The sequence below is a fragment of the Callospermophilus lateralis genome, chromosome 1 (genome assembly GCF_048772815.1).
Source record: "Callospermophilus lateralis isolate mCalLat2 chromosome 1, mCalLat2.hap1, whole genome shotgun sequence".
In the NCBI taxonomy this organism is placed as follows: domain Eukaryota; kingdom Metazoa; phylum Chordata; class Mammalia; order Rodentia; family Sciuridae; genus Callospermophilus; species Callospermophilus lateralis.
In genome coordinates this window covers 35,494,305-35,507,433 of record NC_135305.1, presented here as the reverse complement: position 1 = coordinate 35,507,433, position 13,129 = coordinate 35,494,305, and the positions used below count along the sequence as shown (strand labels likewise).

Below are 13,129 nucleotides of genomic sequence, written 5' to 3'. Positions count from 1 at the left end.
AAAATTTATTTTGAAAACTTGTACTCCAATAAAATAGAAAATATTGAAGGCATCCACAAATTTCTAGAGTCATATGATTGGCCCAAATTGAATCAGGATGACATAGACAATTTAAACAGATCAATTTCAAGTGACAAAATAGTAGATGCCATCAAAAGTCTACCAACCAAGAAAAGCCCAGGACCAGATGGATACACAGCCAAATTCTATAAGACCTTTAAAGAGGAACTAATACCAATACTCTTCAATTTATTTCAGGAAATAGAAAAAGAGACAGCACTTCTAAACTCATTCTATGATGGCAATATCACCTTGATTCCAAAACCAGGCAAAGACACATCAAAGAAAGAAAACTTTAGACCAATATCTCTAATGAACATAGATGTAAAAGTTCTCAATATAATTTTGGCCAATCGAATACAAAACATATCAAAAAGATTGTGCACCACGATCAAGTGGGATTCATCCCAGGGATTCAAGGTTGGTTCAACATACAGAAATCAATAAATATAATTCATCACATCAATAGACTTAAAGATAAGAACCATATGATATCTCAATAGATGCAGAAAAAACATTTGACAAAATACAGCACCCCTTCATGTTCAAAACACTAGAAAAATTAGGGATAACAGGAACACATCTCAACATTATAAAAATTATCTATGTTAATCCCCAGGCCAACATCATTCTAAATGGAGAAAATTTTTTAAGGCATTCCGTCTAAAAACTGGAACAAGGCAGGGATGCCCTCTTTCACCACTTCTATTTAACATAGTTCTTAAAATACTGGCCAGAGCAATTAGACAGACAAAAGAAATTAAAGGGATACGCATAGGGTATAATGTATTTTATATTCCTTCTTCATTATTAGCTTGAATGCATCAATACTGAATAACTTTACTTCATCTATCAGGTCATCCTAAAGTACCAACAGTTTAATAGGAAAGTCAGAATAAACATTGGTTCTTTGTCAAAAATTGGTTCACTGGTATTCTCTACAAGTGCCCTATGAGATTTTCAGGGTTCCCACTTATTTGTTCATTTGCTGATCTATAAGTATCATTATAAAATCATATACTTAAATGTATTTGATGTATTTTAATCATTGTCTGTGTGATTTTTGATGTTCAAATTGTCTCATTTTTGGCTAATAGAATCCTCTTCAGTTACCTCCTGTGTCCTTTTAACCAAACCCCAGCAATAGTCTCCCTTGCTTGGTGTAGTACAAGATATTTCAGGATCTACCTATATGCTTCCAACTCCAGCCCTAGAATCAGCAATTTTGTCATGAAGCCCTGGCTACCTGAAGAGGGGCATGTTAGTAAGAGGCCATATCTGGATGCTAGGGGTCTTCATTTCTTCTGAGTTAGCCATTATTCTTAGAGCTTTATAGTACACAGAGCTAGAAAATAGATTTTATGGGATTTAATCTTAATAATGGAAGCAAAGAAAGCAGAACTAAGTTCCTCTTTTACTTTCGTTTCCATTAAAGAAAGTGGTATTTAAACTGGAGAGGATAAAAAGGTGCTCTTAAGGAAAAGTGGAAGCTCAATCTATCAAAAGAGCTAATGTGCACTAGTTATGTTTAGATGCATTTAGTCACCAGATTTAGATGAATTATGTCTTAGAAAGAACTCATGTATGCAAGCTTAGAAATGCTGCCAGTGAGCTTTAAGAAATCAAAGATTCTAGAAAGAGCATAACAAGCAAATATTGTCCTGTTTTTAAAAGACAAATTTTTAAACCCAGAAATTCAAAATGCAAATTGCACTGTGATTGTTAACCAAGTATAAAACTGATTATTGTATAGATAGTATGTAATCAACTTAGGAAAAAAGTGTAATTATTCTGATGCAAAGTGGTTCACTTAAATCCAACAGAAGACTGACCCCATTTCTTCTAGTTATATTTTGTATGTCTCATAGGTGTTACCTGCAGAAAAAAAAATGGAGGAAAGTGAGTTAGATATTGGATTTTTTTTTTTTTAAAAAAAGCAAGACTCAATTCTGTGCTCTTTAAGGATCTATTTTAAATATAAAGACTCAGGTTAAAAATAAAACAGGATAGATTAATATGTAGTCTATTAATATGTAGTCTGCAATTCCCAATTTTAAACAATCTGAAGTGGTTATAATAATATTAGACAAAATTAGGGACTCTTACTAGAAATAATGAGTGATTATTTATCAATGGTAAAAGGATCAATTCATAAAAATTTTCTGTCAAACCCAGTTTTGTTATCTGAGTATCAAATGAAGCAAGGACTAGTAGGAAAAATAGACTTTCATACTAATAGAGATTTCAGCACTCTTATTTCAGTAATTGATAGACGTGGTAAACAGAAATTAATAAGCCCATAGAAAAGAAAACTATGAGCTACCTTGACCTAATTTAGATCTACAGAAACTTCTATTCATCCAACATCAGTTGTACATTCTTTTCAATCACACATGAAAAGTTCAAATAGCCAGTGTTTGTATTTATAAAACAGATCTGAATAAATTCTTTTTTCCTCTCTGTTTGTTTTTTTGCAATGCTGAGAATCAAACCTAGGGCCTCACAAATGCTGGATAAGTGCTCTACCACTGAACTAGACCCCAAGCTCTTGAACACATTTATAAAAATTGAAATCATATAAAGTTATCGTCTTGAACTACAAGAGAACAAAGTTATAAATCAATTAAAAATAATTGGAAGTTTAAAAATATCCATCCAAATAACTTGTGAGCCAAAAGAAGACATCACAAGAGAAATTTAAATATATTTTGAATTGAAGGAAAAACAGCATATCAAAATGAGTCAGATGCAGCTAAAGCAAGGTTTAGGGGGAAATTTATACAATCAATGTTAATACTAGAAAACAATGATGTTCTCAAATGAATAAAATTTTATCCTAAGAAGTTAGTAAGAAAACAAATTAAACCTAAGCTAGCATAAGGAAGAAAATAATTAAGAGAGCAGAAACAAATGAAAGTGTAAACAGAAAATAGAGACAATCATAATCAAAAGCTATTCCTCTGTAAAAAAATGTTTTTAAATTGTTAACCTCTAGACATATTGATCAAAAATATAAATTATCAATACCAAGGTAAAAAAAAGAGGGCATCACTACAGATACTATATTCATTACAAGAATAATATATATTATGAACAACTTTAAACCAATAAATTCATTTCACCATAATTCAGGTAAAATGGACAGATTCCTTGAAATACACAAAGTACCAAAGTTACTCAAATGGAAACAACATGATAGCCCTATATATATTAATATATTAGATTTATAGTTATAAACTTTCCTACAAAGAAAGTTCCAGTCTCACATGTTAAAATTTATCAAACATTAATGGGAGAAGTAATATCAATCCTATATAAACTCTTTAAAATATAGGAATAAACACTTCTCAATTCCTTTTGTGAGGCCAGCATTATCCTCACAGTAAAACCAGAAAGGACATTTCAAGGAAACTATAGACTAATGTCCTTCATTAGAACAACTTTTATTAAAATTTGTTTATTATAAAATAACAATTCTTATTAAAATATTAGCAATGGAAATGGGCCTGGGTTTGCTTTGGGGCTGATAAAAGCATTTCAAAACACTTGCCTGCACGTGTCGGGGAATGTATTGACAATAATTGAATTTTACACTTTAAGTGGGTGACTTGAATGGTACGTGGATTATGTCTCCAAAAAGCTGTAAAAAAATATTAACAAGTTGACCAGCAATATATAAAAAGAGTACTATATCTTTACTAAGTGTGATTTATCTGAGGAATGGAGATCAATTTAAAATCAGTCATTGTACTCTGCCCTATGAATAGAATAAAACAAAGGATATAATCATCAAAATAAACCAAGAAGAAACATTGACAAGATCTGATATTCATTCCTGATAAAAATTCTCAAGCAAACTAGAAATTAAAAAAAAACAATCTGATAATGGACATATATGAAAAATATCACACTTAATCATGAAAGACCAGCTGCTTCTTATCTAAGATCAGGAGCAAGACAAGTATATTTGCTCACATCAGCTTCTATTCAGCATTATCATAGTCAATTCAATAAGACAAGAAAAATAAAGACATATAAGTTGGAAAGGAAGAAGTAAAGTTGTCTTTATTCTTGGGTGACATTCACAGGCACGCATGAGCGCGCAAACACACACACACACACACACACACACACACACACATCCATCCATGTTATATATTCTAAGGAATCTCAAAAGAAATTTTAAAACTAATAATAAAATTTAACAATGACACAGAATACAAAATCACATTACAAAATTGATTGTATTTCTAGTAATAATTACCAGTAACTTTTTATAAATTGCAATAGCATAAAAATATGACATGACAAAAAATAAATTTAACAAAATAAGTACAAGAACTGTGTATTAAAATCTGCAAAAGAAAATGCTAAGACCAAATTTAAGCCCAATAAATGGAGAGAGATACCATAATTCACTGGTCAGAAGATATTGTTAGATGTCAGTTCTTTCCAATAACTGTGGGTCCCATGCAATCCTAATAACATCTCAAAGGCTCTATTGTAGAAATAGGTAAGCTGTACCTAAGACATATGTAGAAATGGAATTACCTGGAATAGCCAAAACAACTTTTAAAAAGAACAAAATTTGGTGTGGAGTTATAGCTCAGTGATAGAACACAAGCTTATTGCTCAAAGAAAATAAAAAAGAACAAAATTATAGAGCTTATACCATTTGACTTCAAGACTTATTAAAAGTGATAGTAAACAAGACAGTGTAGTGTTGGTATCAGATTAAACATATACGTCAAAATAGTAGAATAGGAAAATATAATCAAGAAATTAGCCCATATATGTATGATTTTTTGATTTTCCTGTATGTGTCAAGTTAATACATGATTGAATTATTTTTAAATAAATAGTGCTACAATAATTGGCCATCTGCATGCAGGTAAAACAAAATGAACATTTACTCCTATCTCACACAGTATCCAGAAATGAACTTTAATATTATAGATCCAAAGATAATAACTAAAACACTAATTTCTAGAAAAAAAACTTTGTTACCTTGGAATAGGGAAAGGTTTATTAAGGCACAAAGACTGTAAAACATAGAAGAAAAACATTAAATTGGACTATCAAAATTAAAATCTTTTTTCTTATAAAAGAGTATTACTAAGAAAATGAAAGACAAGTTTCACACTTAAAGAAAACATTTCCAAACTTATGTCTGATAATGACTCATTCAGAACATATAAAGAATCTTATAATAATTCAATAATAAAAAAAGTTTAAAAACTAGGCAAAATATTTGAATAGATATAAAGTTATATAGAGGCACATAAGACACAAGAGTTCATCATCACTAGGCATTAAACAAATGCAAGTAGAAATCATGATAACTATGACTCATAACCACTAGAATGGTAGAATCTAAAGGACTGAAAATATCAAGTGTTAATGAGGATACGAAGCAAATGGAACTTGCATTCGTTACTTGTAATGCAAAATGATATAGTGACTTTAGAAAATGGTTTGGCAGTTTCTTACACAGTTAAACATACATGTATTTGGTTCCTATTTATCCAAGGAAATAAAAAACCATGTCCACACAAAGATCTGTATTCAAATATGCTTTATTTAAATTAGCCCAAAATTCAAAAGAACCCTAATGGATACATAAAGTACACTCTATCCATACAATTAAGTACTACTAAGAAATTTTTAAAGAATATGCTACTAATATAGCCAAAAACACAGAGCTCAAAGGGATTATACCAAGTTACAGAAAGATGCCATTTATGCAAAATTCTAGAAGAGATGAATCTAATCTGTAGAGACAGAAAGAAGATTAGTAGTTGGCTGGGATTGGGACTTGGAAGAAACTGACTGGGAGATTTCAGGGTTGAGGAAAATGATCTATATCATGAATGTGATAGCTATAGTAAGGCTGTATATATTTGTCCAACAACTCCTAGAATTGGTCACCTACAATTAAATTGTAGCACAGTGAAGCAGATTAGTCATGATGATGGCATTGAAGGCAGCAATAGTGTCTTCTCCCAGGGCCCAAATATACAGGTACCCTCTCTACATATTTCCCTTAGAAAACAAGGGATCCATTAACCCCAGTACACCTGAGAGAATTGGATGGGCCAGCCAACTTCTTTCCACTGTTGAGAAGCCTGAGCTAGCAGCTTTTAGTAGATTTCAGATAACAGAAGTTCTGCTCAGGTTCCATGGCTTGAAGCCTCCCATATTGCATCTAAATTGATATGATCAGCATTGCCCACAGGGAGTCCTGAGATGGTGTCTTCACACTTTGGGAAGGTCTAAGACTCAGGATACCGTGTCACATGGTCAATGGTAGAGAATGATCTTCTGTCTCACCGATTTGTGTAAAAGGATAAATCATAGAATCAAACACACCTGATCTAAACCAAATTTTTATATGTTAGGTAAGTATGTCAGTCTTAATTTCCTCTTTTGTAAAACAGGGATTTTGAAAATTTACGGCATATAATGGGTGATATATGATATGTGATAAAGGCTATTTGTTCAAATTTTTTTAGAAATACTGGAATAGTCAAAGTCAAAAGGGGATCTTTATCATAGAACTTCTTAGGGTCTCTCAAATGAATTTCCAAGAATGCAAATGTGAGTAGCTTGGATCAGTGCTATGTTGGTTCCATGTAACAGAGATCTTGAGTTCATTAAGGCAAAGGAAGGAGTTTATTAGAAATCTCATGTAGCCATAGGAAGGGCAATTGGATCCAAGAACTTGTGTGCTACGAGGGCTCTTTCTCCATCTCTTCTCTGTTTTCCTCTATATATCACCTTTATTCTCACAGATCAATTTTCTTCAGACCACAACCAACTCAAATGACAGGACTGTCTCGGGTGCGTTAGCCATTAGAGAAGGATTGAGACTTATTTTCCTAAGGAAGGGTTCTGTTTCACCTAGCTTGGATCAGATGTCTTTCACTGAGCTAACAAACCTTGGTTCAATTCAATTGATTCTACTTGGGTTAAGGTGCCCATCCTGGGCCAGTCAGTGGGAGTGGCCTATAAAAACACCTACCAACTCCCACGTGAACCACATTGTTAAAGAGAAGGAACATTTCTAAAAACAGAATAAGGCTGCAAGTAGCTCCTAAGATCTACACCTGCCACTTACCCAAAGGCATGGTGCACACAGTCACACGGACTTCTTTGCATAATACAGTATCAAAATCGCTCCTGTCACTAACGGCTAAGTATATGATAAAACACTAAAGCGTCTGCGTGATTCAGCAAGGCGTTTGATTATCTGACCATTGAGAACACTTGCTTCATTAGCCTCAAACAAAGATCTTCTTTTAATGAAGCCACGTATCTGCCCTTCTTTTTTGTATGTGACTTCAGAGTGGCTCCCTTAGACTTTGTCTTGTGGCCCCTTACCACAGAGGAAGTAGTTGGTGTCTCCTATGATCTTAAATTTTTTCTGAATGAGAATGCTGCCTCATAGGAAAATAGGAATGAACAGATCAAGTTCATGAGGGAGGAATGCTGAGGGTTGATTGGGAAAGCAAGCCAAGAATTCGACTGTGGTCTGAGGGTAGCCACAAGAATGGATATGAGTAGAATCAGCTGCATGAGAGGCAAGTTCAACAATAAGGTGGGCTTTGGAATGTCAGATACATAGGAGTCCTCCTCCACACCTCCGACATTTAATTCATCACCAGCTCCCATTTCACCCCCTAAAGATCTTTCAGATGAGAGAATTCTTTTCTATATCCAGCGTCACTACCCAAGTCTAAAACCACCATCGTCTTTCCCCTTGACTTCATATCTCTCCTTATCTACCTTCATCTCTCTCCTCCAGTTCATCTCCACAGTGCAATGAGGGATCTTTACAAACTGAAAACAGAATCTTCTCTCTTCCTTGCTTAATAAAAGACTACAATAATAGGACAAAACTAAAATCCGGAGCATACCAATAAGGTCCTGCTCCAGAATGTGACCCAACCCACCTCTCCTGTCTCATCTCATACCACTCTACTGTAGTTCTCAGCAACCGAGATACATTAACCTACTGTCAGTTCTAGGACTTGCCCTATTCTCCTCCACCCAGGGCCTTTGCACATGCTTCCCCCCCACCCCTGTGCATTGGAGATATCTCTCTCTCTCTCTCTCTCTCTCTCTCTCTCTCTTCCCTAGCATCATTAATCATGCTTAGTCCTTCAGCTTACATGTTGAGCACCATTTCCTTGGAGGACATCCATTAAGTCAGAATCATTAGCCAACCATTTTGTGAGAGTGTATGACTTTTCTTCTAAGCATCTCACTTAATCTGTAGTGATATCTGCACAAATATCAAAATATCCACAGGACTGTCAGACCCATGATGGCAGAGACTATCTTCATTTGTGCTCATTGCTATCAGCATAAACAATATACTCAATAAATATTTGCCTATTGAATGGATTGAGGGATCCGAGATATCTTCTGAAAGAAGATATAAAAATAAAATTATTTTGTGTTAGTTTGTTCTTAAAGGAAATAAGCACTAAGGAAAATGCAAAAGTACTCTCTGATTATTTGATTGTAGAGTAATACGAAGACCTTATCCGCTGGATAGGAACTGAGAAGATGAATACCTTTGGCTTCCCTCTCTGTAGTTCAAGCTGGGGCTAAGAGGTAGAATTTCAGGTTAGGAAGAATAAGTACAGAGAAGTGCCCTGTAGTTTTGGCAGTCAAAGACATTGCTGCTTTCTCCAGTAAATTGAATTTCTGTGGCCTGGGGAAGGCAAGACCCAGAGTAAAGAGGCTCTAATGTGCATGGTCATTTCCTAGTCTGGGGAATAAGAGGAGAAAGGTGAGGTAGCTGAAATAAAATGAAGAAATAAACAAAGGGTACATTTATCTGAGTGAAAAAATTTTTAAAGAGCCTTGAAAACCCCAGGAGCTCCTCAAGATGTTTATGTAATTGAATATAATTTATCTGGGATTGAGAGGAATAATAATCAAAACATTTTTCACTTAAGTGCATCTGGAGGCATATGAAATTATACTCTTGATGGTGGCCTGTGCTGGGTGGTGTCCTTGGTGTTTTGTCCTTGGGCTGCGGGCTGGAAATGTGTTTTATAGAACAGACATGGAGCACAAAATATTAAACAAATTTTACCATATTCAAAATGCCCAACAGTGAAACATCCTCCTTGTTTGGCAGGGAGAGAGCTCAGCATTTGGAAACTCAGCAGTGCATTAAGTATTTTAATAATCATTGTTGACACACAAAACATATGGCCTTTCAGAACTCACTGGGTCAAGTGTTGAAGTTGTCTTCTTGGTTCCTAAAACTACCTTTCAAAATTCAATCAAAATTTAATTAGGGCACATTTCAAACTATATTAATACATGAATTTTGTGTTATAAACAAGTGAAGTTTTTTTTGTTTGTTTTTTTGTTTTGTTTTTTTTTTTGCCCTAGGATAAAAGAGTATCTTATGAATAACGGATTGTATTAATGTAAAGGAAAAAGTGAAATTCACGTCCCTGCCAGTTAATTTGCATTTAGTTAGAAAATTTAGAACCTCCACATTTAAGTAGTCAAGTCTTAGAGTACCTCCTAGCCATGCTTTAGGGTCCACCACAGATATCCCCTCATCCCCAAAGCCTTCATTGTCTGTTCCCTTACTGTTTACATCCATGATTTTTGGCTATAGCAGTGCCATGTGGTAAGCAGCCATAATATGCAGTGGCTCAAAACAGCATACATCTTTTTATTGCTCACAAATCTAGAGAATAGCAGGGCAGTTCTGGTCTTCTATGGGTGCATGGAGTCATGCTGGTGGTCAGCTATGGGCCAGGTAGGGGCTCTGTTAATAATGACTGGGCTCCCCTACAGCTGGGCTCTCCTTTTCATGTTTCTTGCATGCATGCATCTCTCACACCCCTCCAGATGGCCAGCTGGGCTTATGTTCAGGGCACTGTCAGAGAAGCAAGACAGAAAGTGGAAACATGCTAGCTTTTTTTCAAGCTCCCAGTTTCATTACATTTTGTTAGCCTCCCGCTAGCCAAAGCCAATCACCATCAAGCCCAGAGTCCATAGAGGAGGAGGCTACAAAGTTACAAGGCAAAGGGTAGGGATACGGGAAGGACATTAGTTGGGGCTTTAATGGCATCATCCTACAATGCCGCCCCAACTCTACCAACGTTAACCATTCTCTGTCCCTCACTCTTAGCTCTGCTGTTATATTTCCACCGTTGTGTTACAGTTGCTGACTTAACTGTCTTCCTTAAAACATACTGTCCCTTATGGCAAGGTGCATTTGTTCCTAGACATTTCTTGGCCACTTGTTTTATGTCTAATCCTTTCTTGCCACCCCAGTGCCCAGCACTAGTCCTGACACAGGCCAGACACTCAGTGAGTGAGCCTTTAACCAATGCACATGTGAAAGTCCCTCCCCTTCAGAGCCCCACTCCTCCCCTCAGGAACCAGGCTTTCTCCCCCCACCCCCATTCTTTTCAAGGAAGGTTGAAAATCCCTGAAACTTAGCTCATTTTAAACTCTTTTTAGTCAGAGCTCCTGAGTAAGCTCTGCAAGCTTCAGCGGTGAATGATCGGGCACCAGGATTGTGTGAGCTCATGGTGTGGGCAGTTGGAGAGGAGCTGATGGCTGCTATTTTCTGATCTTCCCAGATCTATGGAGAGAATACGGAAGAATTCTTAGGAAATGCTTAATATAGCTATAGAAGCTGCTCATACAGCTTCTATTCATATAGGATATTAATTCTATTGATATGGTATTAAAGGTACCCCTTCCTTATTTTTTAGTTTCATAGAATCCTACAGGGAAAACTTGTTTTTAGGTAGAATCATAATTTTAAGCTTTTTGAGTTTCCAGGGAGGAATAAGTTGATTGAGAGGCAGAGTAGCATGACATTGGAGTCAGTCAGGCTGGTTCAGGATGCCAGCCCTACTCCTAAGTTACCTCCCTGGTGAAGCCTGTCTTCATCAGTAAGAGAAAGTAGTCAGAATATCCAAAATAAAATAATGTTGGCATGCATGTGATCAGTCAGCTGTAGCAATTGGTAATTTTGCTCTTGTTATGTAATGCCCTATACTCTGATAAGCTGAGAATGTGGTAGTTGTATTAGTGACACAAATTATTGTATTCTATTAAAAATAATCTACTTGTTTTCTTAAGAAAATAAAATCACCACTTCTAAAAAGACTTCAAATATTCCACATCTAAAACCACTTCAAATATTATACTTTAATATGAACCCTTTGAAATGACCTAGAAAAGTTACTCATTCTGTCAACAAGTGTGTACTCTGTACCTGCTTCATATCAGCTTGTCAGGTGGTATAATGGTGAGCATGACCAATACTGGCCATGCCACCTGGTTTACCATCAATGAGTCAGTGTTACCTCCAACTCTGTTACCCACCTATATCTAAACTTCACGAACTACCTGAGATAAATTAATATTTTAACTCACCATGTTGAATATATTAAATAGCTACAGCTTCTTATCAGTCATACCTCAGTAAAACAAAATTGGCTGGCTTTCCCTGGTGAGAGTATGATGTGCTGACACTTTGGATTGGAGCAAGGAGAACTTTTGACTTTGTAATTTTTCAAGTAGCTGCATTAAATGTTTAAGCTTTTTATTTTATTGTGAAATAATGCAGAAAATTAACATTTGTGAATCTTTTCCTGGCCTTCACTCCCTCCCCGATTACTCTTTGGTGCAGGGAAAGGTGGAAGAATTGTTATTGTACATTACTATTAATAAACATTGAGTTTGTCAGTAAGGATAATTTTTTCAGACTGTGGCAAAAGTGTAATATCTTAGATTGGCTCCTGAAACAGAAGAGGAACATTCATGAAAAAACAGGTGAAGTCCAAATAAAGTCTATAAATTAGTAAATAGGTTTATATCAGTGACAATTTCTTTCATTTTAACAAGTGTTGTGTGAGATACTATCATTGGGGAAAGCTGAGAGAAGACTGTATGGGAACCCAGGTTCCAAGTACTATGGGAAAACCATAGGGCTATTTCCTAGCCACCTTGGACTTCTCCCCCTGTGATTAATTTGTAAATGCCTTGAGAAGGCATAAATTTTAACACTAGACTAAGAAAATCATAATAAGAATGATAAGTCGGCTGTAAAATTATAATGTTCAGTACTCTCATTTGGGCCTTTGGGAGTAAAGAATGGATGTTGTAGGATCTTTTCATTTGTCTGGAATGTTCAAAGGCATATTCTTGTATAAAAGAGAAGCCCTGCTATTGGTCTTTTGTCACCTGCAAATTTTAACTATTTGAGGGTCTGAGTGGTTCAGAGATGTCCTTTTACTTTCATAGGTACAGACACAAGTACGCCTTGCAAAAAAAAATTTTGACAAATTGAAGATGGATGTGTGTCAAAAAGTGGATCTTCTTGGAGCAAGCAGATGCAACCTCTTGTCTCACATGCTAGCAACATACCAGGTAACAAAGTGATGTCTGTGTCTCAATGAACAAAGAGTGGCATGAGGCTAGGACAATAGAAAAATGATGTTAGAGCTCAAAGTATATGGTTTAGGAATTAGTAAGTTCTGAAAGCCTTTCTCATAATTTACTTCTGACATCTCTGCCTTCCTAGCATCTCACGGTTTAATCAAACCATGTACGATAGTAGCTGTTCCCTGTACATACACTGTCTTTTCGCCTTCCCTGCATTGACTTGGGGAGTCCTTTCCGCCTAGAGCACCTTTCCCCTCCATCTTTGCCATTCCAAATTCTGCTCTTTTCAACGTACAGGGCCAAACGTCAAGTTCTTCAGGAAGCCTCCTCTGGTCTCCCTCAGCCCTGTCCTTTCTGTGTCTCATGGCCTTCTTCCCTCCTTAGGTTGTCATAATCCAGCATACTTGCTTTTGTCTCTCCTCATAGCCTCTGAGTTCCTTCAGAATAGCATCTGTGTCTATCAACAGTGCTGTCGACACCAACTGAGTGTGAGAGACTGAATGCTGAGTGTTATAGGGAACATAAAATTAATAAGACCAGCTTCCTTGTCCTCAAGGAGCTCAAAGTTTAAGAAGAAAAGTGGAGAGAGTAAGGTCTGACTATAATTCCTAAACCTGTAAGACAGAACGAG

General features: G+C 35.9%; 1 protein-coding gene across 12 annotated transcripts in view; it reads left to right on the top strand.

The window, feature by feature from the left end:
* The window catches only part of Ica1 (islet cell autoantigen 1), a 144,585-nt gene that overhangs the window by 90,778 nt on the left and 40,678 nt on the right, over positions 1-13,129 (top strand). For all 12 annotated transcript variants that reach the window (XM_076834032.2, XM_076834006.2, XM_076833983.2 and 9 more), the window contains exon 7: positions 12,358-12,483. In XM_076834032.2, coding sequence (XP_076690147.1) covers positions 12,358-12,483 — 126 coding nt within the window. The remainder of the gene's footprint in view (positions 1-12,357; positions 12,484-13,129) is intronic.